The following is a 27,720-nucleotide window of genomic DNA, read 5'->3' as shown; positions in this document are numbered from 1 at the left end:
ATTGGGGAATTGGGCAGCGCGATGGACGACTGGTTAGCACATCTGCCTCACAGTTCTGAGGACCTGGGTTCAAATCCAGTCTTGCCTGTGTGGAGTTTGAATGTTCTCCTCGTGCCTGCGTGGGTTTTCTCTGGGTACTCCAGTTTCCTCCTACATCCCAAAAACATGCATGGTAGGGTAGTTGAAGATGCTAAATGCCCATAGGTATGAATGTGAGTGTGAATGGTTGTTTATATGTGCCCTGCGATTAGCTGGCGACCAGTTCAAGGTGTACCCCGCCTCTCGCCCAGAGTTAGCTGGGCTAGGCTCCAGCATACCCTTGTGAGGACAAGCGATATGGAAAATGAATGAATGATTTTTTTTTATAGCAGGTGTCATTTGAAAGGTGGGATAGTGTAGAGTGTGAAACAGGTGAAAAACTCAACAAGATTTTGATTTGGTGACAATGGGAGCCAATCAAAATCAGTGATGACTTCAAAAGTAAACCATCAGTTGGCAATGAAAATGATACTGGAAGACATTTTGAACCAAAATTATTCCTGTTTTTGTCAATCGGATTTTTCATATGGAGTCTCATTTGAAAGCTGGGTGAAAATTTTAATTTGTGTGACGTCATGTCACTATCTGATAGTGGAGCAAAGAGGCCGTGATACTCCACAGTAAGCCTGCTTTGCAGTTTTTCCATTTCGGGCTTGTCGCTTGGGTCATTTTTTTGCTTTAAGTTGCGAGCCTTTTGTTTTTGGAGCGTTTCCAATTGAGTAAAGACATAGCAATTATTTTTAATGGGGAAAATGGATTTGATAAGACAAGCAAATTGAGTCACCCTCACTGTTAGAAGAAGTGCATTTTATTCAAGAACACATACAATTTACAGTTCACCACCAAATGATTTCAATCAATCATTCACTTCTTTGATATTGACATCACTAAAACATTGCAATGACAAAATGCATACATGCTTCAAGGTCCATATTTCACAAACAAGTTCGTTTTATGCATTTTTTGCTGAAGAAAATTAAACTGGCAGTCATCTCCAATAATATCAACACATTTTGTAGCAATTGGGAAATAACTAATTCCCTTTCAAACGCCCCTTTTTCATCGCCAAAATCGAAAATTGAAAAGCACTAGCATAGCTGGTGTGGGGGAAGGAATATGTACTATTCTATAAAGTGGCAGTAATTAGTCATATTTTATATATCCTAGCTGTCAGGTGGAATCCCCTCACCTTCAAAATGATAACTTTTCAGAAAATAAAAAATAAAATAAAGCTTGCTTGAGTTTCCAAACACTGCTTTGTTCAAATTGGTATTATGGCTTACAATTGCTGTCATTTATCATTGACATCATCATCACATGAAAAACAGCTAGTACACCAAAATTATGTTCAATCACTAATTTAATGTGCTGATAAATTGCAAATTATTAATGAAAATTATATAAACATGGCGGCCAAGTGCCACATCCTTGCAAGCCTCATGCATGAAACCAAGAAACATGGCTTAATGTCCCAAGACTGTCAACAATCATCACCAAAATTTATGCGGACATCTAGACTCATGGCAGCTTCAACCTCTTAAAATATTACAACGATCAGCCCAATATTTTAGAATTTAGGGATAAGAAAAGATCAAATCAGATCAGCTGCAGTTTCAGGACATTAACGGGTTCGGCCTCGTTATGGGAAAACATAGAAAACATAACATAGAAGTTCAATGAGAAAAGGTAATCGGCTGCTGCTCGTGATGTATCGGGCTGTGACAGGCTAATGTCCAAAATATGGTCGGTCCAACATCTGGCTGAAAATCAAATATTTCATCAGTAAATGATTCTAAAATGACGACAGTGTATTTTGGAGGACATTTTTTTCTTGAGACATTTTTGAGTCCAGCACTATGGAGTAAGTACCCATGTTCCCACCTTTAACTAGTCCCTTTAAAGCATTTTGGCACCAGTGCTAATTCTTAACACAAATATATGGACAAGAAGAAGATAGATAGATAGATAGATAGATACATACAATAAAAGCCAGTACACACAATACCAGAATGTATATTTTTGTAAATCATTAATTACTTTTTAGATTAAACATTTACATTTCATAAAAAAACATCTTGATCACTGCTATTCTCACCAGCACACTTGTGTGTCTTAGCTAGATACTTAAAAGAGAATCTTTGACCACAAACTGAGCAGGAAAATGGTTTCTCACCAGTGTGTGTTCTTGTATGTAATTTTAAGCTTTCCTTCACACAGAATGTTTTACCACAAACTGAGCAAGAAAAAGGTTTCTCACCAGTGTGGATTCTTGTGTGTAACTTTAAGCTTTCCTTCACGGAGAATTTTTTATCACAAACTGAGCAGGAAAATGGTTTCTCACCAGTGTGGGTTCTTGTGTGTAATTTTAAGTTTTCCTTCACGGGGAATTTTTGACCACAAACTGAGCAGGAAAAAGGTTTCTCACCAGTGTGGGTTCTTGTGTGCTTTTTTAAGTTTCCATTTTCAGAGAATCTTTGACCACAAACTGAGCAGGAAAAAGGTTTCTCACCTGTGTGGGTTCTTGTGTGACTTTTTAAGTTTCCCTTCACAGAGAATCGTTGACCACAAACTGAGCATGCAAAAGGTTTCTCACCAGTGTGTGTTCTTGTGTGGTTTTTTAAAACTGCCTTCTGAGTGAATCTTTGACCACAAACTGTGCAGGAAAAAGGTTTCTCACCAGTGTGTGTTCTTTTGTGTTTTTTTAAGTTTGCCTTTTGAGTGAATCTTTGACCACAAACTGAGCAGGAAAAAGGTTTCTCTCCAGTGTGGATTCTTGTGTGTTTTTTTAAATCTGTCTTCTGAGTGAATCTTTGACCACAAACTGAGCAGGAAAAAGGTTTCTCACCAGTGTGCATTCTTGTGTGTCTTTTTAAGTGTTCCTTCTTCGAGAACCTTTGGCCACAACCTAAGCAGACAAAAGGTTTCTCACCTGTGTGTGTTCTTGTGTGGTTTTTTAAGTTTCCCTTCACAGAGAATCTTTGACCACAAACTGAGCAGGAAAAAGGCTTTTCTCCAGTGTGTGTTCTCATGTGTTGTTTCAAAATGCTCTTATTAGCAAATGCTTTCCCACACTCAGAACATTTGCATCGTTTGTTGTCAGTGTGATATGTCATGTCGCCATTAGACAGTTTATCATCATCATCATCATCATCATCATCATCACTCTGAGTAGAGTGTGACGTCATGTCGTTCCCATCTGATAGTGGAGCTAAGAGTCCGTCTGCTTGTGATCCTCCACAGTGGTCGCCAACACCTTCTGTTGTCATCTGCTCCGCCCTTCTGCTCTCCTCACTTTGACCTACAGCTTCACTCTTTAAAGGGACACCAGTCGATGGAAACTTGGTGATATCCTTCTCATCTTCCTCTTTGATGTGGTGGACCTCTTCGTCCTCCACTTCCTCTTTAATGTGAGGGGGCAATGGCTCCTGCCTCTCAGTACGAAGATCTTCAGTGATGTCTGGAAGACACAACAAGACAAACACACATGGTTTGGCAAATCTTTTCTCATGTTGTGACTTTCATGTTTTGTATTGTGGTTTAGATTTATATTTAAGGGTGGCATGGTAGTCGACTGGTTAGAGCGTCTGCATCACAGTTCTGAGGACCGGTTCAATCCCTGGTCCCGCCTGTGTGGAGTTTGCATGTTCTCCCCGTGCCTGCGTGGGTTTTCTCCGGGCACTTCGGTTTCCTCCCACATCCCAAAAACATACATGGTAGGTTAATTGACGACTTTAAATTGCCTGTAGGTGCGAATGGTTGTTTGTTTGTATGTGCCCTGCGATTGGCTGGTAACAAGTTGGGTGGGGTGTACCCCGCCTCCTACCCGATGATAGTTGGGATAGGCTCCAGCACGCCCGCGACCCTAGTGAGGAGAAGCGGCTCAGAAAATGGATGGATGGATTTATATTTAAGGTTAATGTGAAACCCAGATGAGTTCGATAAATTGGAAATAATAAAATTGGGCAGGTCAATAACAATAAAATGTGTAAAATAACAAAATTCATAAAAACAAGTATCAACTACAGCTGCGAGCAGCTATAATTGGGCCCTCGCAACACGCCCCTGTTGGGGTACTGGCAGTTAGAGCTCTCGGCAGTTTGGGCTATTGGCACCTCAAATTCCACCCGGAAGGTAGGTTAGACACCACTGCAGTAGGACAAGTGCAAAGGTATGGCCCCATCCATCCATCCATCCATTTTCAATACCCCTTATCCTGGTTAGGGTCACGGGAGCCTATCCCAGCTGACTTCAGGCGGACTACACCCTCAACTGGTCGCCAGTCAGTTGCAGGGCACATACAGACACGGACAACCATTCACACTCACATTCACACTGTCACTGAGTGGGAACTGAACCCACGCTGCCCGCACCAAAGTCCGGCGAGTGTACCACTACACCACCAGTGACTTAAGGTATGGCCCATATTGAGTAAATGTGGGCCACACAAAAATGAAGGATTACCCGCAAAGGGCCCCCCAGGCCATAGGTTTGACACCACTGCTGCAAGACAAGTGCAAAAGTATGAACCATGCAAATTTTGGAAAAAGGTCACAAAATGAAGACCGGCTGCAGATGGACCCCGGGCTATAGGTTGAACACCACTGCTGTGAGAAGTGCAAAGCTGTGTAAAAGGTTATATTGAGATATGCGGGCCACACAAAAATGGGAGATGGCCCCCAAATGGCCCCCAGTCCATAGGTAGGACACCATTGCTCATGGACAAGTGTGAACCCTTCTCAAAGCTAAATGATCCTTGGGCTATAGGTTGAATACGACTGCTGTCAGAAGCGCAAAGCCATGTAAAACGTTATATTGAGAAAATTTGGACCACACAAAAATGGGGGATGACCTTCAAATGGCCCCCAGGCCATATGTAGGACATCACTGCTGTTGGACAAGTGTAAAGCCTTTTCAAAGGCTATTCTGACTAAATGCGGGTGTTGAAAGAAGCTAATGAACTCTACGTCCTACTACATTACTGTATGTATTGATGGTAATGATGGTGGGACTTTTAACTACTCTAAATGTTATATTTAAAAGGCCGTAGATCAGGGGTGTCAATCTCATTTTGTCACGGGCCACATTTCAGTTATGGTTCCACTCGGAGGGCCGTTATGGCTCCAAACCCATATTAATATATGATTGCCTCATATTATTACAGATACACAAATTAATGCATAGTTACTTTTGAAATCAAAAGACAGTAAAAAGTGTTTGCTCAACTACAGTATGAATCAATTTTATTTTAAAAGTGGGGTTGGGAACAAAAAATAAATAAATGCTTGCAATATCGCAATATTTTAAAAAGTGAAGCCAATTTGGATTTTTTAGTAGATTAGCAAGAAACACAAAGTCGATGCACACTCTCGCGGGCCACATAAAATGACGTGGCGGACCGGATCTGCCCCCCCGGGCCACCAAGTGCCCAATTTGGTGCCCCGGGGGGGGCATAGATCATTTTCTGTTGAGTTTAGAACATGGGTTGTAATTACAATTTTCTTCGTGTGGGGGTGCTTCTCGCGTGTAGGAATTTTCATCGTCGTAGGTGCAACGTAGCGCAAATAGGTCTTTTCTCATTCTTTCGGCAGTTCCGATGTGCGTGCCAAATTTCGTGAATTTTCATGCACGTTTAGTGCCTCAAAAATGACCTTATTTGGAATGATTAAAAGAATACATTCTACCAAAACAATAGGGACCTCGCAGGTCTATCTGCTCGGGCCCTAATAAAGGTAATACAGTGGACTCCTGCATATTCCCGGTTTGGCATGTGCACATTTTTCTGTATAGTTTTTTAATCTCACAGTGTCCTCTTGTAAAAATAATTTCAGCAGCAGTGAAGAAAATCTAAAGTTCAAAATAATTTTCCAAAGCCTCACCGCATTCATCATAACATCACCGTTTAAAAAGTTATTGAGGGATACTGCACATGATTGCTGCACCTGTTTTTACCCTTTATTCAACATGTGCTTTTATGGGATGTCATATTTTGTAAATATGTAACTATATCACCTTGTACAGTTCGCTTTGTTTGTATTTGCTTTCATTTTGCTTTCAATCATCCCCTCTCTGAATAATTCCAAGTGACATAATATTGACAACTTGTTACTTTTTAGTTCAGTTTTGAAGTTTAATTTATTCAAAACCATGTCTTGGCAAGAAAATCACTATTCTCACATCCAATAATGTAGTGACAGTTTTATTTACTGAATCACACATCCTAAGAAATATCAACTTTCGTGATATTTTAAGCAAGTTATTTGAGTAGTTTTCCAAATCAACGAAAACATGATACTTCAATGAAATTAATGTGATTTCTGACATAGATGAATTCTGGATCATGTTACTTGGAGTGAGTTGCTGCAGCAGCCTTGACAGCAGAAAAAAAAAAAACATTTGTAGAATAAGTCTAGGGGTGCATCTCTATTCTGGCCGATGATTGTTAACCTAACGCGCAAAACATTTTGCACAGTGCAGTAATATTTTGCTCGATTGATTTACTGTAGTAGTAGCAGTGGTATTAGTAGCAGTCATGATAGTAGCAATTGAAGTAGCAGTTGTAATCGGAGTGATGGTGGTGATAGAAGTTGTAGTGGTAGTAGTAGTTGTGATATTGGTGGTGGTGTAGTGATTGTGAAACATGTCGGGTTGTTGTTTAAAAAAAAAAAAAAAATAAATAATAATAATAATCGACCGTTGAAATGCTTTCTTGAGGCAAGAAGATATAGCCACTTCCTGCCATATATGACACGCGTTAAGTCGCTTTAGGTCCAAAAATGCCGCCCGATCTTCAACTAGAATTGATGAGCACATTCCTATTTATGTCCACATACACCTCTGAAAATATTAGGGCTGTAGCTATGTACCCTCAGTGTGGGACGTGTCCCCTCCACCGGGCTGCTCTCGGGTGGACCCCTGGGCCCGATCCCGCCCCTCGATTGATTGGGTGGGGTCCTCAGCCACTGGGACCCTTTCGCTGGGTGTGGGGCCACTCACTTATTGCGACAAATAACAAATAAAAATACCGTCACAAATTTGACGGTACTGAGAATAGAACCCTTAGCCTTCCACAGGGCTAACGGTACGTTAGTAAATTGCATTTAAACTCACTTATTTGCCCAACGTTCATCTTGGCTCTTCTACCGCTTTGTGTGTGTCTTGCTTGAGAGACGTGTCGCGTCACCGGTTGGTAGCCTTTCATATTGGTCTGAAATGCTCCCAAACGTTTGGCATTTTGTCTTAATTTTCTACATCTTCTCCGAAGTCATCGCCGCTATCTTCTTTTTTGTGTGTTTAACAGCAGCTTGCAAACCACCTGCGTTGTCTGCATTTATTTTGCTCTCCTTAAATCAAATATGTACAAACCCAATTCCAATGAAGTTGGGTCGTTGTGTTAAACATAAATATAAGCAGAATACAATGATTTGCAAATCATGTTCAACCTATATTTAATTGAATACACTACACAGACAAGATATTTAATGTTCAAACTGACAAACTTTAGTTTTGACCAAATAATCATTAATTTAGAAATTTAGAGTCTTCGTAGTGCATTCAATTAAATATCGGTTGAACATGATTTGCAAATCATTGTATTCTGTTTTTATTTGTTTAACACAACGTCCCAACTTCATTGGAGTTGGGTTTGTATGCTCTGCTTCCGCCTTCTTCCCTCGCGTTGATGACGTAACCACGTTGTGCTCGTCAGTCTGCGCCATTGGGCTTCACAATTTAACTATTTCCTGCCATTAACAGGCAGCTACTGTATATACAGGGGTGCACATTCAAATTTTGGTCTAGTGCTCAATTGTGTTGTTGTTTGGTTGCCCCCCTCCCCCCAAAGACATAATAATTGGCAGTTGCGAATGAGATTCTAAGGATTTGTTACAATTAATTACAGTACTGCATTTTTAATAGATGCACCCTATAGCTATATATTGGAAAGTGTTCTTTAGATGTATTCACAATGTGGAACTTAATTTAGCCCCAAACTAATTAACTCATTCACCGCCAGCCTTCCCAGTTAACATGGATATTTGACTTCTAAAGCCGTCAATGGCAGTGAATGTGTTAAATAGATATGACAAAATAAACATGCAAAAGGTTTATTGTCAGAAGGTCCATCCATCCATTTTCTGAACTGCTTATCCTCACTAGCATCATGGGTGTGCTGGCGCCTATCTCAGCTGACTTCGAGCGAGAGGCAGGGTACACCCTGAACTGGTTGACAGCCAATCGTAGGGCACATATAGATAAGCAACCATTCGCACTCACATTCACACCTATGGAGAAGTTAGTCTTCAATCAACCTAACATGCATGTTTTTGAAATGTGAGAGGAAAGCAGAGTACCCAGAGAAAACTGGTAGGAATGTAATTGCACAAAATGGAAAGTACAATAATTGCTACTTTCAAAATCTTCTCAAGACACTCAAATTGATTCATAATCAAGAATTTATTAGCCATTTATGTTCTCAAAGGCAAGGTTTAATGTACAGAAAGAGAATACAGGTAATTTTAAATGTTACCTTTGCAATAAAAAAAAGGTAAACCGGCTTGTTTAATAGTGACACAATTATGATTATTATAGTTTACCTTTGTACATATTTACAGCTCTTTACAATTGGCATGATTTAAATTAGCATGAGTCTGTTTCCACACTGTGTCAAATTGTGACAATTTTATTTATTTTTTTTTTTTTTTTTACATATGAAGAGATTTTGCCCTCCTTGTCTCAATATTTTGTATTCCTAAGTTTTTGCTTGGTTTAAGTGCACAGAGTAACTTCTTTCACAGGAGGCACTACTAACTGGAGTAAATAAAGCAATTTTGGAAAGCCTAGGTACTGAATCAAAGCCCAGCATAGCTAGTTTTCGTGTCACATCAAAATTAATGCAAGAACCCCTTGACAGTTAATTCCACTATCCAGTTGGCATATTTCATTATATTTCCAACCTATTTATTGTGATAACGTCAGCAAAATGCCAAATGATGAGCGCAAAGATAATGGCTAAAACTAGAAGTTAATGCATTAGTAACTCGTTTGTGTTCAACTTACTGCACGTTTGCATTTGTCTCCCACTCTCCGAGTGTCTCAGTGATGTGTCGTTCAACAATGTTTGGAGACAAATCATACTTGTCACTTATTTTCTGGACAAATAAAGGACTAAAACCTGTTTTGTTAATGACCTAATAACTGTTTCTTCCCATTTGAGATCTTTTTGCATGTGCTTTACATTTTATTATTAGTCTTAGTCTGGGCCAGTTCACAGCTCGAACAGGAAATAGCTTGTACATACATACCTGTAGAAATAGACATTTATTTAGACACTTTGTATATGATTTCATACCTATATCAAAACAGACGCCTGCACGGCCGACGAACCCCACTGCTGTGCTGCCTCGTCGGCGGTTCCTGCGCGCACTCAGGACTTTCATAGATTATAGATTCAGGGCCCACAATTTAAACAATTTCAAGTATTCATGTATTTATTTTTACAGAATGAGGGCTTTCCAGCTCATAAAACCCAAGAAATCAGGAATTCAGAAAATTAGAATACTGATAAGTAATCACCATTTACTTGTGTTTTTGAAGAAGAAGAAAAATCAAAATATGGTCCTTTCAAAACGATATGTTAATCTTCAATACCTGGTTGGGATTCCTTTTGCCTGGATGCGCCGTGGCATTGAGGCAATCCGCCTGTGGCATTGCCTGGGAGTTATGGAAGCGCAGACTTCTTTGATGCTTGCTGTCAGTTCTTCTTTGTTTTTGGGTCTGGTGCCCCTCAATGATAATACCCTATTGATTCTCAATGGGGTTTAGATCCAGAGAGTTGGGTGGCCAGTCAAGCATTGTGATGGCATGGGCATCAAACCAGGTTTTGGTGCTTCTGGCGGTATTGGCAGCGGCCAGGACCTGCTGGAAGATGCATAGATCCACACAGAGCCTCAGTAGAAGCAATCATGAAGTCCTCTAGAACATTCTGGTAGACTGTTGCAGTGACCTTGGATTTAAGAAAGTAGAGTTGACCAACACCTGCAGTGGACATTGCACCCCAAATCATGACTGAGTGGATATTTTACACTGGACCTCAAGCAGCTTAAGTTCTGTTCTTCACCAGTCTTCCTCCAAACCCTTGGACCTTGATTCGCAGATGAAAGGCTCACTTTACTTTCATCGGAAAAGAGGACCTTGGACCACTGGCCAATCGTCCAGTCCTTTGTCTCCTTGGCCCAGTTGAGACGCTTCCTACGTTGGCTCAGGCTCAGAAGTGGCTTGACCCGAGGAACCCGACAGTTGTAGCCCATCTCCTGGTTGCGTCTGAATGTGGTGGTTTTTGAAGCTGTGACAACCCCACTTTTTGAATCTCCCTAGATTCTTGAATCGTCTCTCTTTGATAGTCTGCTCATCCACTTTTGCTGGTGCATCTTCTCCTGCCAGATTTTGTCTTTCCATTGATATACTTGGACACAGCACTCTGTGAACAGCCCGCCTCCTGAGCTATGAACGTTTGTGGCTTCCCCATCCTATGGAGGGTATCAATGATGGTCTTCTGGCCACTTGTCAAGTCTGCAGTCTTCCCCATATTGAACCCAACTGAGACAATTGAACCAATTTAATGACACGTGGGGAAACAAATAAATACTTGAAATGGTTTAAATTGTGGCGGCACGGTGGGCGACTGGTTAGAGTGTCTGCCTCACAGTTCTGAGGACCAGGGTTCAATCCCCGGCCCCGCCTGTGTGGCGTTTGCATGTTCTCCCTGTGCCTGTGCAGGTTTTCTCCGGACACTCCGGTTTCCTCCCACATTCCAAAAACATGCAGGGTAGGTTAATTGAAGTCTCTAAATTGCCCGTAGGTGTGAATGGTTGTTTGTTTATATGTGCCCTGCGATTGGCTGGCAACCAGTTCAGGGTGTACCCCATCTCCTGCCCGATGATAGCTGAGATAGGCTCCCGCGACCCTTGTGAGGATAAGCGGCACAGATAATGGATGTGATGGGTTTAAATTGTGGGCCCTGAATCTATAAAGGTTTAACTTTTTGAATGGAATGGAAACTTTTCCATGATATTAATTTTTTTTTGGAACGGGTCTGTATTGTTCTACCTTTGTATGTATACAGCATCCTTTTTCAAAACAAATGTATCATTTTCAGATTCAAAGGTGCTTCAGGTTAAAAGATGGCCCCTCCCCTAAAAAGCTATAATGCGCATTTGTATAAGTCAAAAACATGTCTACGTTATGAACTCCTGCAAAGCAAATGTCTTCAAAACATTTGACACCGTCTTCCTCTGATACAAACTGGGCATATTTTTGGCAAACATTTGTTAACAGCTTTGTAATATTTAAATTGCAAAGCTTGTACTTCATTTCTTTCACTTATTTGAGTGCTTAAAAAAAAAAAAACTTTGAATTGCAGCATAGAGAGTTGCTTCTAATTCAAACTACTGTGCAGCCTTTCAAGACACCTGGCACCTTTCCTCAGAATGGTTAGAAAGATGTAGCCGATTAATAGCACTTGCAGGCCAATAATTCCATGGATGTCAGCTGGTCCACACGTAGTGTAAACTGCTTTACTCCTATTAGGGTAGGCTAACAGAATTGTTTACTGTTGTTTGATTCGGGGGTTGGCCGCAGGGTTGCCAGCCCCCTGCCTAGGGCAGCAGCAGCCACCACGTAGCTCCGCCCTGCAGCAGACCCACATAGTTCATATTATTGGATGTTCATCATGTTCTGTTCAATGCATCATCAACAGGGCCAATAAATAAACACAGGAATATCAATAAAATTAGAATGCATGCAACAATGAAACCAACCTGCTCTGCGTAGCACAATTCGAGGTTGCAGATTGAACACGGCGTCCAGTAGTTGACGTATTGGCTGTTTCTCCTCTTTTGGGCCCCAAAGTTCCTCCTCGTACTCACCGGTCCTTCTTGCACACATTTTCACACGGCGATCACGACACTTTCCGCTCTACGTTGGAGGGAGGAGAAAAAGCAAAGTGCAAATTGGACACGTGAAGCAATGACATCAAGATTAACATTTGGACATTGTGGGTTAAACAGTATGTTAGTTCAAATGCCAAAGCACCAAAGTGGTAGATGTGATTATTGTCAACCAGAGGAAACTGTAGAATATTTAATTATGCATGGTAAGAAATGTGAGACAGAAAGAAGAGACATTATTCTACAAAATGGTTCAGAATCCAGATTAAGATAATGACAACGATTCAGAACATCTTTGCAGGATATTATTTCAGCATCTCAGACAAACAAAGTTTATAGAATTCAGTTGTCTGAGTTTTTTTTCTTTTCTTTCACATTTAAGTGTTAGTATTCGATCTTGTGATCTCCACTCATTCACTTGTAGGTGGCGGGGGGGGAAACCCACTTTACCTCACGCTTGAGCTCTGCTCAGCGAAGTGTTGATCACAAACGCGTCTCTTTGTTAGCAAGATATGCTAAACTATGCTAAGATAAACTCGGCCAAGAAGCTTCAAGGTGCGCCGAGACGGCTCCAAGCGGACACGAAGATTGCACGAATGATGTTTTCGTCCACTAATGTAGTGATCAGGGGCGTCTTGCGTCGATGATTCGCAACATTCGGTCCAAATTCAGGAAGATTTGCTGAAGCACGATCGCCCCTCCTCCCGCATCGCCAGAAGGGAAAGGAGCTGTATTACCCATAATCCTTTAGGGTAGAGATATTTAAAGCGACAGGCCACCGACTCGATCTTAAAATCCATCCATCCATTTTCTGTCCCGCTTTGAACTCACAAGGGTTTTCAAATAATTCTATGAAATAATCTCTGTTATAACGCAACCAGTCAACTTCTGAGAGAAAGTAAACTATCCTAGGATTGCAAACAGCAAGCGAATCTTGAGATGCATTAAAAATGTAAGTTTATTTAAAATCTGCATAGATGACTGCAAGTATATCTTTTTTCCCAAAAATATATTTAAAAAAACAATTGCATTAGTTTCGCAAGACCAGTCCAGATCTGTGGGCAACCGATTTGTTATTGTATTTCCAAATAAAAGTCCCCTGAAAGCTGCATATTTCGCTGTCATTACCCCTGATTAAAAAAAAATCTATTCAGTATCACAACACCAGTCAAGTTCTGGGGGACACCACACCACGCCAGGTCTCCACCAAAAGAGGTCCCATCCAAATCTGATGTTGCATTTGAAAATAAATGTCCCTGAAATCTGCATATTTCACTGTCATTACCACTGATTTAGAAAAATCTTATTTAAAAAAATCATTTCCTTATCACACCAGTCCAGTTCTGGGGGACACCACATCACGCCAGGTCTCCACCAAAAGAGGTCCCATCCAAATCTGAAGTTGCATTTCAAAATAAAATAAAGGTCCCCTGAATTCTGCATATTTCGCTGTCACTACCACTGATTTTTAAAAAATCGAGACAGTCGAGTTTGATGGAAAGATGCTCCAGGGAGCTTGGGTCATCCCCGGAGGCCAGCTCGTCTTTAAGCTACTCATTTAGGGGGGCCCCCAAAAACTTCCTGTAGCGCCTCCTCATTGGGATCCGTCTCCGCTGGGTCCATGACTTGGCCAGACTATGTTGTCAGGACTCAGGTTGCGAGTTGGACCCAGATGCAGAGACGGGAGAGAGAGAGCAGTTCGTTAACGAATGCTATCTTCGGAACACTCTAAAGAGTACAATAAGGTAAATAAATAAATAAATACATCCAATAATTCTCCGCGCAGGAAAATTATTATTATTATTATTTTTTTTTTTTTTACACCTGTAGCGTATATGGATTTGGGATAAAACGTAATTTATTTAAGAAATAAATTCGTCTAAGGTGAACACCTGCGTTCACTTCCAGTTTAGTCCGATTTACGTTTTTAACGTTAAAATCGGACTATTTTATCTCGTAAAGGGGCACCACATCTCTTTTTAGATGTGTAAAAAAAAAAAAAAAAAGTGATGAAAAAAACCTCTCTCTCATAATCTGAAGGTACAGGAATTAAATAGGAGTTCTAGATCCTAGGCCCTTGTCGTATCCAAACACACAAACGGTTTTATATAAAATGTAATCAAATCTAACAGGGGAATCAACAGGGGGAACAATTCAGAAAAAAAGCAAAACAAAGAAAGAATAAAGCAAAACAAAGAACAAAGAATAACGTTGCATAGACCAATTCAGGCAGCCGGGCGACCTTTCAGGTGGTGGGCAAAAGCGCTCACGGGGGATGGTTTGAAGAAGTTGGAAAAAAAACAGAGAGTGAGAGTGAGAGAGAGAGAGAGAGAGAGAGAGAGAGAGAGAGAGAGCGAGAGCCAGAGCGGAGGAGAAAGGAGCTTTGGCCTTTTATGCTCCTCAGAGAGCGAGGCTGGCCCCCTTTGACCAAACAGAAGGCAGACTTTAGAATCGCATTTCACTTTAGGATGATTTGTGGTTTAAAACCAGTGGAATCAAATACTTTTCAAGCTCAGCTTCTCGCCTGCTATCAGCCAATGGATTTACAGCTTCCTGACATGCAGGACACAGCAGGTGTCCACCACCAAGACCGGGGCGCCCCACGGTTCTATCCTATCTCGACTGCTCTTCTCTCTCTACAGGAACGACTACACCTCAACACATCCGGCTGTCAAACTCCTGAAGTTTGCAGATGACACCACAGTCATCGGCCTCATCAAGGACGGTGACGAGTCTGCGTATCGACAGGAAGTGGAGCGGCTGGAGCTGTGGTGCGGTCGATACAACCTGGAACCGAACACGCTCAAGACTGTGGAGATGATGGTGGACTTCAGCAGGCATGCGTCGCCATAGCTGCCTCTCAAGCTGTCCAACTGCCCAGTGTCAACCATCGAGACCTTCAAGTTCCTGGGAATTACAGTCTCTCAGGACCTAAAGTGGGAGATCAACATCAACTCCATTCTCAAAAAGGCCCAGCAGAGGATGTACTTCCTGCAGCTTCTGAGGAAGCACGGCCTGCCACTGCTACAAAAAAGGACAAACTCTGACTGCAACGGAAAATCAAAACTGCTGAATAGATTGTCGGTACCCCCCTACCGACCTTAATAGTACCTATGCCCAGGAAGCCCAATAGAAGCCGCGGAGTAATATTCAGAAATTACCTCTGTGTGTGGATGGTGGATGTGTGGGGTGATGTAACGGCCAGTGTTCAAGGAGTACGAAACAGCCTATAACGTCAGCGACGGCGACCCCCCCCCCACTCCAGGAAAAACTCATCGGATCTATACAATTCACGTAGATGGCCTATTTTGAGTTCAAAACAGCAAATTTCGCAGAAAGGCGACTGATTTGCACATATGACCCTGGTCACGAAGGCCCGCCAATGCCTCTTCTGCCTGACCAAACTGAAGGAGGCCCATCTGTCCCCTCAGATATTGGTGAACTTCCACCGCTGCACCACCGAGAGCATCATCACCAACTGCATCTCGGTGTGGCAGCTCCACTTCCCTAGAACCTCAACTGGCCATGGTAACATTATCCAAGACAGTGCTTCTAGTGGAGCCGACCGTCTCAGGGGAGCAGCGGGTTGAGGCCGTCTAAGATCCAAAGTCAGCCAAGTACAGCGCTACCTTGACTTACCAGCGCCCCAGCTGAGAAGTTTTTCCACTTATACCTTGTCCCCTTGGGAGATTTTTTGCTAAGTTGCAAGCATTTTGTTTTTGGCTTTCAATGGTAAAGGTATTTCAATTATATTCAATGGGAAAATTGATTTGATATACAAGCAAATTGAGTCACTCACTGTTTTGAGGTGTATTTTATTAAGGATCACATATACACTTTACAGTTTACCACCAAAAGTCAATGTTTCTTTACAGTCTCGTTCAACCAATCTTCACTTATTTGATATCGACATCACTAAAACATTGGCCAAAATTCATGCATTGCTTGGGGGGATGTATGGCTGTTAATTGTCCATATTTCACTGTATTTCATACTAAAGAAAATTAAACTCACCTTGCAAGCCTCATGCATGAACCCAAGAAACATGGTTTCATGCCCCAAAACCGTCAACAATCATCACCAAAATTTATGCGGACATCTTTACTCGTGGCAGCTTCAACCTTTAATGGATCAGATAAGATCAGATCAGCTGCAGTTTCAGAACATGTAGCGACATAACACGTTTGGCAGGGAGAGCCTCGTCATGGGTCAACCGATGTTCTGACAGCCAACCAAAGTCGATGTCCTTCACAGAATGCCACCTACAGAAACGCCTTTGTGATCTATAAGAACTCTACTGGGACATCTTCAAGACATGTTTGGTGCACACAATTCAAAAGTGAGCTGACAAATGAGGAAATGAATCTGCAAGAATTCTTGTGGGACGATGTGGCTGTCTTCTTTCCTCAAGGTGGCATTCTAACGGGCGATTTAAAAACAAAAAAACAAAACAAAACAAAAAAAAGCCTTCCAACATATTTCCCGTTCACTATTTTAACTTATTATTGTTATAAACATACAGACTTTCAATATGGGCAAAAATGTTAGGAAAGGTTATCGGCTCGTGATTGCTACGTGTCAGGCTGCGATGGGCTGACCATCCAAAATGTGGGAGGGACAAAATCTGTCTGAAAATATATATATTTAATCGTAAAACGAGCCTAAAATTACAACTGAGTCTATTTTGTAGGGCTTCTTTACTCCAGACATCATTTGTAAGTCCAGAACTAGGGAATAAGTGCCTATGGTCTTACCAGTAACTAGTTCCTTTAAAGTATTTTGGCACCACTGCTAAATCAACACTTCCCCACAGCAGGTTTTTAGAAAATATATGGACAAGATGGATGAAATAAAAGATGGGGACACAGAATACAGGAATGTAGATTTGTATAAGTCAGTAACATAGTAATTACTTTTGATATTCAACATTTACATTTTCAGTGAAAGCGTCTTGATCCCTGCTATTCTCACTAGCACACTTATGCGTCTTATCCCGAACCTTACGAGGGAATCGTTGACCATAAACTGAGCAGGAAAAAGGTTTCTCTCAGATGTGCATTCTTGTGTCTATTTTTAGGTTTCCCTTTGGAGAGAATCTTTGGACACAATTTTTTCTCACCAGTTTGCGCTCTTGTGTGCATATTTAATTGTCCCTTATATTAGAATATTTCATCCCAGTCTGAGCAGGAATAAGGTTTCCCTCCAGTGTGCATTCTTGTGTGTATTTTTAAATCTCCCTTCTCAGAGAATCTTTGGCCACAATCTAAGCACAAAAAGGGTTCCTCTCCAGTGTGCGTTCTTGTGTGTATTTTTAAATTTCCCTTCATAGTAAATCTTTTACTGCAAACTGAGCAGGAAAAAGGTTTCTCACCAGTGTGGATTCTTGTGTGTAATTTTAAGGTTCCCTTACGAGTAAATGTTTTACTGCAAACTGAGCAGGAAAAAGGTTTCTCGCCAGTGTGAGTTCTTGTGTGTTTTTTTAAACATTGCTTATCAGCAAATCTTTTACTGCAAACTGAGCAGGAAAACGGTTTCTCGCCAGTGTGGGTTCTTGTGTGTATTTTTAAATATCCCTTCTGAATAAATGTTTTACTACAAACTGAGCAGGAAAAAGGTTTCTCACCAGGGTGGGTTCTTGTGTGCAGTTTTAACTGTCCCTGATCAGAGAATCTTTGACCACAAACTGAGCAGGAAAGAGATTTCTGTCCAGTGTGGGTTCCTGTGTGCATTTTTAATTGTCCCTGATCAGTGTATGTTTGACCACAAACTGAGCAGGAAAAAGGTTTCTCTCCAGTGTGGGTTCTTGTGTGTCTTTTTAAATTTCCCTTCTGAATGAATCTTTTACCGCAAACTGAGCAGGAAAAAGGTTTCTCTCCAGTGTGGGTTCTTGTGTGTCTTTTTAAATTTCCCTTCTGAATGAATCTTTTACTACAAACTGAACAGGAAAAAGGTTTCCCACCAGTGTGGGTTCTTGTGTGTATTTTTAAATGTCCCTTAGAAGAGAATATATAACCACAGTCTGAGCAGGAAAAAAGTTTCCCACCGGTGTGCCTTCTTGTGTGTATTTTTAAGTGTTCCTTTTTAGAGAATCTTTGGCCACAATCTGAGCAGGAAAAAGATTTTTCACCAGTGTGTGTTCTCATGTGTCGTTTCAAATTGCCCTTATCAGAAAACATTTTCCCACACTGAGAACATCTCCATTGTTTGTTGTCAGTGGGACATGTCATATCACCTTCAGACTGTTTATCATCATCATCATTTATGTGAGGAGAGTGTGACGTTGCGTTGTCACTATCTGATAATGGAGCGAAGAGCTTGTCTGCTTGTGAGCCTCCACAGTGTTCTCCATCTCCTTCTGTTGTCATGTGTTGACTTGAGCTGCTGCTTGGAGGCTCCGCCCCTCTGCTCTCCACACTTAGACCTTCATCTTCACTCTTCAAAGGGAGACTAGTCAATGGAAACTTGGTGATATCCTCCTCCTCCTCTTCCTGTTCCTGTTTGATGTGAGGGCGCTCGTCTTCCTCCTCATTTTTAATGGAAACAGGCTCCAATTCCTCTTCCTCTTTGATATGGGGGACCTCTTTGTTCTCCACTTCCTCTTTAATGCGAGGGGCCTCTGGCTCCTGCTGCTCAGGACAAAGATCCCCACTGATGTCTGCAGGACACGAAGAAAAAAGACGCATGGTTTGGTGAGGTCTATTCTTATGTTGTGACTTTGTTGTGTATAATGGTTTATATTTAAGGTTGTTATGAGACCCATATTGATATATTGGAAATAAAATTGGGCAGGTCAACAACGTGAAAAAGTATTAAATGATATTTTATAAAAACAAGTATAATGATGGTAGTACAGTGGACCCGTGCATACTCCTGGTTTCGTATTTGCAATTTTATTGAATTGTTTTTCTGTGACACGGCCCTCTTGTCAATATAATTTCAGCAGCCAAATTTCTGTTACGTGGCAAGAACTATGCAGTCTGTATTTTCATGTCAAAATAATGTACACAATATGTAGCGACTTTTTTTTTTTTTTTTTCCTTTCCTTTTTAAACCTATCCTGTTCAGCTGCATGGCAATGTAGAATGGTGGATCTGTGACAAGATTTTGCCGGTGGTTAGTGTTGATAGCTTGTTTATCTTTCCAGTTTAACAATATTGTATTTTTAGCAATTGCTAGAATTACAGGTATTGGTTGACCATGTTTATTTGGAAGCTCTATACCTTCTAAATCACCCAATAGACAAAGATTAGGAGAAATTGGAATCCTACAGTTCAAAACTGAAGAGAGTTTCTGTATAACTAGAGACCACAAGTGTTGTACAGGTGTACAATGCCAAAGAGCGGGTAAATAAGTGTCTGGAGTGTTTTCAGTACAAAGAGTGCATTTGTTCGATTTTGAATATGCCATTTTATACATACTCCATCCATCCATCCATCCATTTTCTACCGCTTATCCGAGGTCGGGTTGCGAGGGCAGTAGCTTTAGCAGGCACGCCCAGAGTTCTCTCCCCCCAGCTACTTCATTGAGCCCTTCCGGGGGGATCCCGAGGCGTTCCCAGGCCAGCCGAAGGATGTAGTCTCTCCAGCGTGTCCTGGGTCGTCCCCGGGGTCTTCGGGCACGTCCCTACCGGGCACGTCCCGAGGCATCCGAATCAGATGCCCCAGCCACCTCATCTGGCTCCTCTCGGTGTGGAGGAGCAGCGGCTCAACTCTGAGATCCTCCCGGATGACCGAGCTTCTCACCCTATCACACCCTGCGGAGGAAACTCATTTCAGCCGCTTGTATCTGGGATCTTGTTCTTTCGGTCACGACCCACAGCTCGTGACCATAGGTGAGGGTAGGAATGTAGATTGACCGGTAAATCGAGAGCTTCGCCTTTTGGCTGAGCTCTTTCTTTACCACGACGGATCGATACAAAGTCCGCATCACTGCAGACGCTGCACCGATCCGCCTGTCGATTCTTCCCTCACTCGTGAACAAGACCCCGAGATACTTGAACTCCTCCACTTGGGGCAGGACCTTTATGCATACTATATTGCGTAACGTGTGATCCATGGAGTACTTTGAATTGGATTATCTGTAAATTACTGTTTTTAGTCATTGAGAATGTATTTGTGCAGATTTCTGCCCAGTAATCATTGTCAGTAGGTAGACACTGAGCGGTCTTTTCCCCATTTTGCGATTGGTAAGTGTATTGACTTAGTACTTCAAATTAATCTGTATACTTTTGAACAGGAGTTTTTTGTTTTGTGGGCGTAGTTCCACTATTTTCTAAACAAAAACAGGTAGTTCTATAGCAGGGGTGTCAAACTCCTTTTAGTTTGCGGGCAGTGATGCCGGAAACACATTACAAAGTTAGAATGTCACGCCTTACTCCAAAATGTCACCATTTTGAGTGACGAGCACAGTAACATTACTTTTCCTGGGTGAATCGTCAGACTACAGTTACTTCTTCAAAACAACAATACAGGAAGTCCCCGATTTACGAACGAGTTTCGCTCCTACGCTGGCGACGCAACACGAATTTCCACGTAACTCGGATTTCACCGTTAAAGTCAAAATTTATGGCGAAATACTCCTGTTACGGTTATTGTCCCACGTGATTGTGACAGCAAGCTCAGTGTGCGTGCATCGATATGTGAGTGAGACAGGACTGCGCAGGCGTCGTCCGGGGGGGGACTGTGAAGGAGGAAGGAGTGCGCGCCGGTGCGAGAGTGTACAGTGGCAAGCGTAGTGACGGCGACCGAGGAAGAGTAGCGATTAGCGGAGGACCCGTTGACGTTGAATGTGCACAGGCGCTAATAAAGCCATTAAAGCAGCAAATCAGTGCTTCATGCCTTTATTGTTGCCGCCACCCAGCTCAGCTGTGCAGCGAGAGAAGGGAGTTAACTCCTGCATCTCCCGACCGCGGTCAGGTGACCGTAGCAGGAAAGGTTAACAATTTGTATAAAGAAACAAAAATACATTAAAATAAAAAAATAGGATGCTGTACTTCCCATTACTGGTGAGCGTGTGAAAAAAGGAGGGCGAAAAATGCAAAGATACTCCCGGCGCACAAACACAGACAAGCCCTATGCACTATGCACTAGCTAAGCAGAAACACTATGGTGCTGGGGACAAAATGGCGGACGAGGTACGGGTGTCGTAAAGTCGAAACGTCGTAGGTCGAGTCCGTCGTAACTCGAGGACTTCCTGTAGTTTCTTTTGAGTCACCAATATTTCACAAGTACTAATTTATGGCTGGTGAATCGTACAAAGAGCAGTCCAGCTGTTCAAAAATATTATACAGATCACCCAGACCACTCATTATTCAATAAACACAGCTAGGTTATTGAGAGGTGATTGTTTATTATACAATGTACAGTGACGGTACAGTGCCATAAAAGTGCAAAGATATCCACGTTTTCACTGTCGCCACACTATTTCGGTTATTTTACTGCATCAAAATTACAATGATGGGAGCAAAGGTGTGTGTGTGTGTATGCTCAATATACACAGACGCACAAACACACGCACACACAATTGCCTTCATGGACCACAATCAGCATCTATCAATCAGTTAAGAGTCTTTAGAGAAGTGACTGAGAATGGTGTGCTTGTTTAATGTTATGTTCATGTACTTATTGTATTTGGCATGTCATGTCTGCACTAAGTTCCTCATTTAATGTGGCTTCAACTCCACTAATATTTAAGTGCTTGGTTCATGTTGATGACATCATTCTGTAACTTGTGTGGCGTATATTACCAAGTAATGGGTTTGGTTAAGCTAATGCTTTTTTTTGTACTGTGGATAAGTGATATTCCTGCCACTTGGCAGCTGCTGAAAGTAGTAAAAAAAAGAAGAACGTTAATATTGCCAAACTAATTATTATTTTTTTTTTTATAAATGACTGTAGTTCCAATACATTGTGGATCTTGGGTAAAAAAAAATTTGTTTGACGTACTTACGATAGCTGATCCTATATTTTTTGTCAGTAAGAAAGATCTGAGGAGTTTCTAAATTTGTTCGGAGAATACGGAGAAAAACAATTGTGCATCAAACGTACATATGCATGATTTGAGCACAAATCTGCATGTGCACGGTGAATGAACGAGGCCCAGTGAGAGGAAATGTGAATATTTACTCTGCAAGTCGAATTCAAATGGTATGAAACAGGCTAAAAAAAATGGCATGTAAATTCGACACACCACAGAGAAGAAGAGCAATGTTAACAAGCCTGCCAAATTTGAATGAAAACAAACAACAACAAAAATCGCAAAGTATATAAAATCAGGTTTCAAAACTTTTTTGTTTGTTTGTCATACTTGGCTGTTAGGTCAAGCAGAATGGAGGCTCTATTTCCCTTTTTCTGCCGGAACAGTTTTACTGTGTCACAGTGGAGTTGTTAAGATGCCGCTGTGGTTTCTTAGTATTATAATTGATATTCCTTAAGAATCAGAGTCAATCAGTCGAAGAGAACAAAGATTCTTGAGGTGAGTGAGAGATGCCAGCCAGTCCCCCGCCCAGCACGAGGGCTGCCAGGCACTGCTGCCTAACAGCCAAATCCCCCCCCCCCCCGTCCCCACCCAAGAGCCACAGTCCCCCAGAGATGGGTATGTGGTGCATTAAAAAACGCATAGGGATGAGTGTGTGTGATGCATTAAAATCCAGGGGGGCAGGGCGCCCGGTCCGGGAAACAGCAATGAAGAGCTGAAACCCCATCCGACACCCGCACCTCCTAACCCCATTCCGCTGACGTTGACATCAATGTTTGATCGAAGGTCAGTATTATCTAATCAAAAATCAAAATGAGTCCTTATATATTGGGGGAGGGAACTCGCGCTAGAAAGTATACGCCCCAGCCCCGTGACGTAACGGGGTTGTGTTTTAGTGCGGCCCACAAAATCAGGAGAATTCAAATGATGAAAAAAAGCTATACGTCAAGAATCCTGCACATTATTGTTATCAGCCTTCGCATATGTTTTCAGCACTTATCTTCAAACATATTTATGCATTTAGAAACAAAACACGGATTTCTGCTTAGAGCCCCTTTAATAAATCATGTGCTGGCGCCCTTCAAATGATCAGTTTGGAGTCACTAGTGTTGAGCACATCCACACACAGTTTAGAGGTTGGCTGTTCGAATCCGAGCTGTGGCGGAGTTTCTGGAGTGTTCTCCCCGTGGTTGAGTGGCTTTTCTCCGGCCACATTCAAAAACATGCAGTTTGGTCAAATCAAGACTCTAGAGTCTAAACTGTCCTTGGCTGTGTTTGTTATGTGCCCTGCAATTGGCTGGCGAAAACTAGGGTTTACCCCACTTCTCTTGCCACAAATCAGCTGGAAAAAGTTGCGGCACACCCGTGACCCAAATAAGGAAAGTTCCCTAAATAAGGCTTCATTTAGGAGACGCTATTACATATAGTGAAGATTCCATTTAAATAGAAACACGGGAATATTTAACAATAAATTAGTAACTCAACAAGTGAGAGTGAGAAGAGTACAAACCTGCTCTGTATAACACAACACGCGGCTGCTTGCGAAGAGCGTCCAACAGTTGACATTGTCGCTCGTTCTCTTCATTCATTTCAAAAAGTTCCTTCTTGTACTTTGCTGTCGTCCTTGCACACATTTTCACGCGATATTCACAACACTTTGTGATGTGTTGCGAACAAACGCGTCGTTTCGTTAGCGGCTAGCGAGTGAAGCTAACGGCGTTCAAGCTTGCTAAGCGTCAACTTGCACCACCAAGACGAGTTTATCCAGACAGAGATTTAAGATTTAAATGATAGTTTAGTGTTGGTTCTATAATTTTAAGGGCACGAATATCGAGGTAACTCGCACTTTTCGCAGAAGAAAAATGAGACGCACACCATCGGATTACTTTGACCGGAACACCTATCTTCATTTAGCGAACATTTCCTGTCGTCTCCTTCATCTTAAGTGCATTAATGACGTCATCCAAACTAAATATTGTTATAGACCAACATTTAATCTTTGGAAGTAGTGATGGACGAATGATGTGGAGGTTTCAATCCGTTACTACTAAATCGGGAAGAATTAATTAGTGGAGTGCATTCGATGACTCGAACAAAAAGTGCCCGGAAGTAGATCTACTGTGGCGGAAGTTGCTGCCAACGAAGGAAGCGCAAGTTTATGGTAAAAGATACGAGACAAAAACTAAATAAAAGGACGTGCGGGAGTGAGAAAAACGAAACTCGGGCAATTCAAATTGGTCGGAGGCGAGGATTCTTTGCGTTTGCATGACGACACTCACAATTATGGATCGTTAGCTGGACACGCCCGTTTTGAGCTCGGTGCCGACGGTGACGCTAAGCTAGGGAGGGCAAATTTAAAATTTTATTTTAATGTATTTTTGTTTCTTTATACGAAGTGTCATTCAAAGTGTGTGGACTGCAATAAAACTAAAAGACCAAGGATGCCGGTACATTGTGCTGCATACGATTGAATAAAACGCCGCAAATTTACGACAATGGAACTGGGAGTACCTTTCAAATGTTAAAATATTGTTTTTGCTTTAAAAAAATCTTTTGTATTGATAGAAAACGCTTTGGTGTTGACAAAACAGTCACCCTCGTGAACAATGGTTAATAATTAACAAAGTTACGACTTAATTTCAGTGTTCAAGCATTGGTTTCTATTGGAACGACGACCTTCCCAACAATGGCCGCCACGCTTAGCCCGCTTGCTATAGCTCGCTGGCGCATCTAGTGTTTGTATCTATGGACGACACTCGTCTCGGGCTGCGGTCAAGCCAGCCTCCACTCGTAAAGTAGCAGTCACGCCAGCCGCCCCTAATTTTGTTCATACTACGCATTACGGTAATTTTGTTCATAGTGGCATTACGGTAATCGGTCGCCAACTCTCCGTGAAAGCCACCTTCAAAATAAAAGCTTCCCAATAATACGGACGTCAATGCTCTTCGGTTAAGGAATGCAACCAGCAAGGTTAATTTGAATCTTGAGATGCATTAAAAAATGTATTTTATTAGTTTTCGAAGACGCTTATTTTGAAATACAATATCAGATCTTCATCAAACCTCTTTTAGTGGAGTCCTTGGTAGTCTGTCGCACAGATCTGGATTTGTCTTGCGATACCAATGGGATTATTTTAGGGTGGCTTTGGTTTAGTAGGTAGAACAGGTTCGAATCCTTGCTACGACTGTCTGCGTGTCGAAGTGTCCTTGGGCAAAACACTGAACCCTATTTGCTCTCAGTGGGCCAGGCAGTGCCTTGCTTAGCAGCAGTCGCCCATTGGTTTATGAATATGTGTGTGAATGTGAGGCTTTGTAAAGCGCTTTGGGCACTGTAATGGTGTAGATAAAGCGCTATATAAGTGCAGTCCGTTTACCGTTTATTTTCCCCAAGATATCAAATAAACACATTTTTTAAATGCATCTCAAGATTCAATCGTATTAACCTTGCTGGTTGCATTCCTTGACTGAAGAGCACTTGACGTCCGTATTATTGGGAAGCTTTTATTTTGAAGGTGGCTTTCGCCGCGAGTTGGCGACCTATTACAGTAATGCCTAGTATGAACAAAATTAGGGGCGGCTGGTCTGACTGCTACTTTACGAGTGGAGGCTGGCTTGACCGCAGACGTCGAGGCCGCAATCGCACGCGCTTCCATGTGCTGCATAAAAAAACTAACAAAAAAAAAACATCCTGAATTTCTCAATCAGCTTTGTTTGTCTGAGATTCTGAAATAATATCCCGTAACACGAACAGTCCCCTCCAAAAGTATTGGAACGGCAAGGCCAAATCCTTTGTTGTAACTGAAGAAATTTGGGTTTCAAATCAAAAGATGAATATGAAACAAAAGTTTAAAATTCCAGCTTTTTTACTTTTCATGTTTTTTTTTTTTTTTTTACATCTAGACGCGTGAAACAACACAGGACATAGCAGCTTTTGTTTGGAGCGAGCAAAAGTACTGGAACATCCATCCATTTTCATCCTTATCCTGGTTAGGGTCGCGGGGCGCTGGAGCCCATCCCAGCTGACTTCGGGCGAAAGGCGGACTACACCCTGAGCTGGTCGCCAGTCAGTCGCAGGGCACATATGTTCACACCGTCATTGAGTGGGAACTGAACCCTCCTTGCCTGCACCAAAGTCAGGCGAGTGGACCACTTGAAATGCTTTTCCAGGCGTTTACAGCAGCCTCTTTCAGTTCTTGTTTGTTTCTGGGGGGTTCTCCTTTCAATCTCCTCTTCAGGTGGTAATATACATGCTCTATTGGGTTAAGGTCCGGTGATTGACTTGACCAGTCTTCCACTTTCTTCCACTTTCCCCCTCTTTTTCTTTGTTCTGTTGGCAGTGTGTTTTGTGTCATGCTCTTGTTGCATGATGAAGCGTCTCCCGATAAGTTGGGATGCATTATTCTGTAACTTGCCAGACGAAATGGTTTTGTAGACTTCAGAATTCATTCTGCTGCTACCATCATGAGTTACATTGTTACAGTCAATAAAGACTAATGAGCCAGTTCCAAAAGCAGCCATGCAAACCCTAGCCATGACATTACCTCCACCAGAATCAGAATCAGAATCCTCTTTATTTGCCAAGTATGTCCAAAACACACAAGGAATTTGTCTCCGGTAGTTGGAGCCGCTCTAGTACAACAGACAGTCAATTTACAGAACACTTTGGAGACATAAAGACATTGACAAAAAACAATTGTGCAAAAAGATGCAGAGTCCTCTAGCACTTAGAGCAGTTCGAATGACTAATATTACAAGAGTCCGGTGCAATGACCATTGTGCAAAGGGCGCCGAGACTTCAAGGAGTGTATGCGGTTTAAAGTGACGAGTAGTGCGATCATCTGGGACAATGTTGGTTGTGTAAATGTTACAGATACTCCTCAATCAGTGTGCAAATGGAGCAGATGCTACTGTGGCATGAGTGGCCAGTATATGCAAATAGTGCAGCATGGCGAGACAACTACTGTGAGTGCACGAGTAATACATAATTGGCCCCACAGAAATGTGACAACGAACTCAAGTCAAAAAATTGTCAGCATGTTGTAATGGAATTGTAGGTCAGGTGTTTAAGAAGTTGATCGCAAGAGGGAAGAAGCTGTTGGAATGTCTACTAGTTCTAGTTTGCATTGATCGGTAGCGCCTACCTGAGGGAAGAAGCTGGAAGAGCTGGTGACCGGGGTGCGGAGGGTCGGAGAGGATTTTGCACGCCCTTGTCTTAGTTCTGGCAGCGTGCAAGTCCTCAATGGTGGGTAGGGGGGTACCGACAATCCTTTCAGCAGTTTTGATTGTCCGTTGCAGTCGGAGTTTGTCCTTTTTTGTAGCAGCACCAAACCAGACTGTGACCGAAGAACACAGGACTGATTCGATGACCGCTGTGTAGAACTGTCTCAGCAGCTCCGGTGGCAGGCCGTGCTTTCTCAGAACCCGCAGGAAATACATCCTCTGCTGGGCCTTTTTGAGGACTGAGTTGATGTTGGTCACCCACTTCAGGTCCTGAGAGATTGTAATTCCTAGGAACTTGAAGGTCTCGACGGTTGACACAAGGCAGCTGGACAACGTGAGGGGCAGCTGTGGAGAAGGATGCCTCCTGAAGTCCACGATCATCTCTACAGTCTTGAGCGTGTTCAGCTCCAGGTTGTGTCGGCCGCACCACAGCTCCAGCCGCTCCGCTTCCTGTCGATATGCAGACTCGTCACCGTCCTTGATGAGGCCGATGACAGTGGTGTCACCTGCAAACTTCAGGAGTTTGACAGTCGGGTTCGCTGAGG

The 27,720-nt window shown here is 42.3% G+C and overlaps 1 protein-coding gene across 3 annotated transcripts; it reads right to left on the bottom strand.

The window, feature by feature from the left end:
• Positions 1-825: 825 nt before the first annotated feature.
• On the bottom strand, positions 826-23,555 carry LOC133397323 (gastrula zinc finger protein XlCGF57.1-like). Of its 3 annotated transcripts, none has more exons than XM_061668055.1 (3): positions 12,432-12,694; positions 11,853-12,009; positions 826-3,496 (listed from the first exon to the last, which is right to left on the bottom strand). In XM_061668055.1, the coding sequence occupies exons 2-3, from the start codon at positions 11,977-11,979 to the stop codon at positions 2,100-2,102; spliced, it is 1,524 nt and encodes a 507-aa protein (XP_061524039.1). In that variant the 5' UTR covers positions 11,980-12,009; positions 12,432-12,694; the 3' UTR covers positions 826-2,099. The 3 variants fall into 3 exon arrangements, with proteins under 3 accessions (XP_061524039.1, XP_061524041.1, XP_061524040.1); XM_061668057.1 differs by lacking the exon at positions 12,432-12,694 and adding an exon at positions 9,386-9,954 and having other exon boundaries at positions 11,853-11,927; XM_061668056.1 differs by lacking the exons at positions 826-3,496; positions 11,853-12,009; positions 12,432-12,694 and adding exons at positions 15,826-18,636; positions 19,400-19,734; positions 23,467-23,555.
• Between the last annotated feature and the right edge of the window lie 4,165 nt (positions 23,556-27,720).

Source organism: Phycodurus eques, chromosome 22, assembly GCF_024500275.1.
Source record: "Phycodurus eques isolate BA_2022a chromosome 22, UOR_Pequ_1.1, whole genome shotgun sequence".
In the NCBI taxonomy this organism is placed as follows: Eukaryota; Metazoa; Chordata; class Actinopteri; order Syngnathiformes; family Syngnathidae; genus Phycodurus; species Phycodurus eques.
The sequence above is the reverse complement of the archived record's forward strand: the minus strand, read 5'-3'. Positions and strand labels throughout refer to the sequence as shown.

Coding starts and splice junctions, on each gene's coding strand:
- LOC133397323 (XM_061668055.1), bottom strand. CDS start 11,979: ATGTGTGCAAGAAGGACCGGTGAGTACGAGGAGGAACTTTGGGGCCCA. Junction 3,497..11,852: donor AATTGTGCTACGCAGAGCAG/GTTGGTTTCATT, acceptor TGTGTCTTCCAG/ACATCACTGAAGATCTTCGT.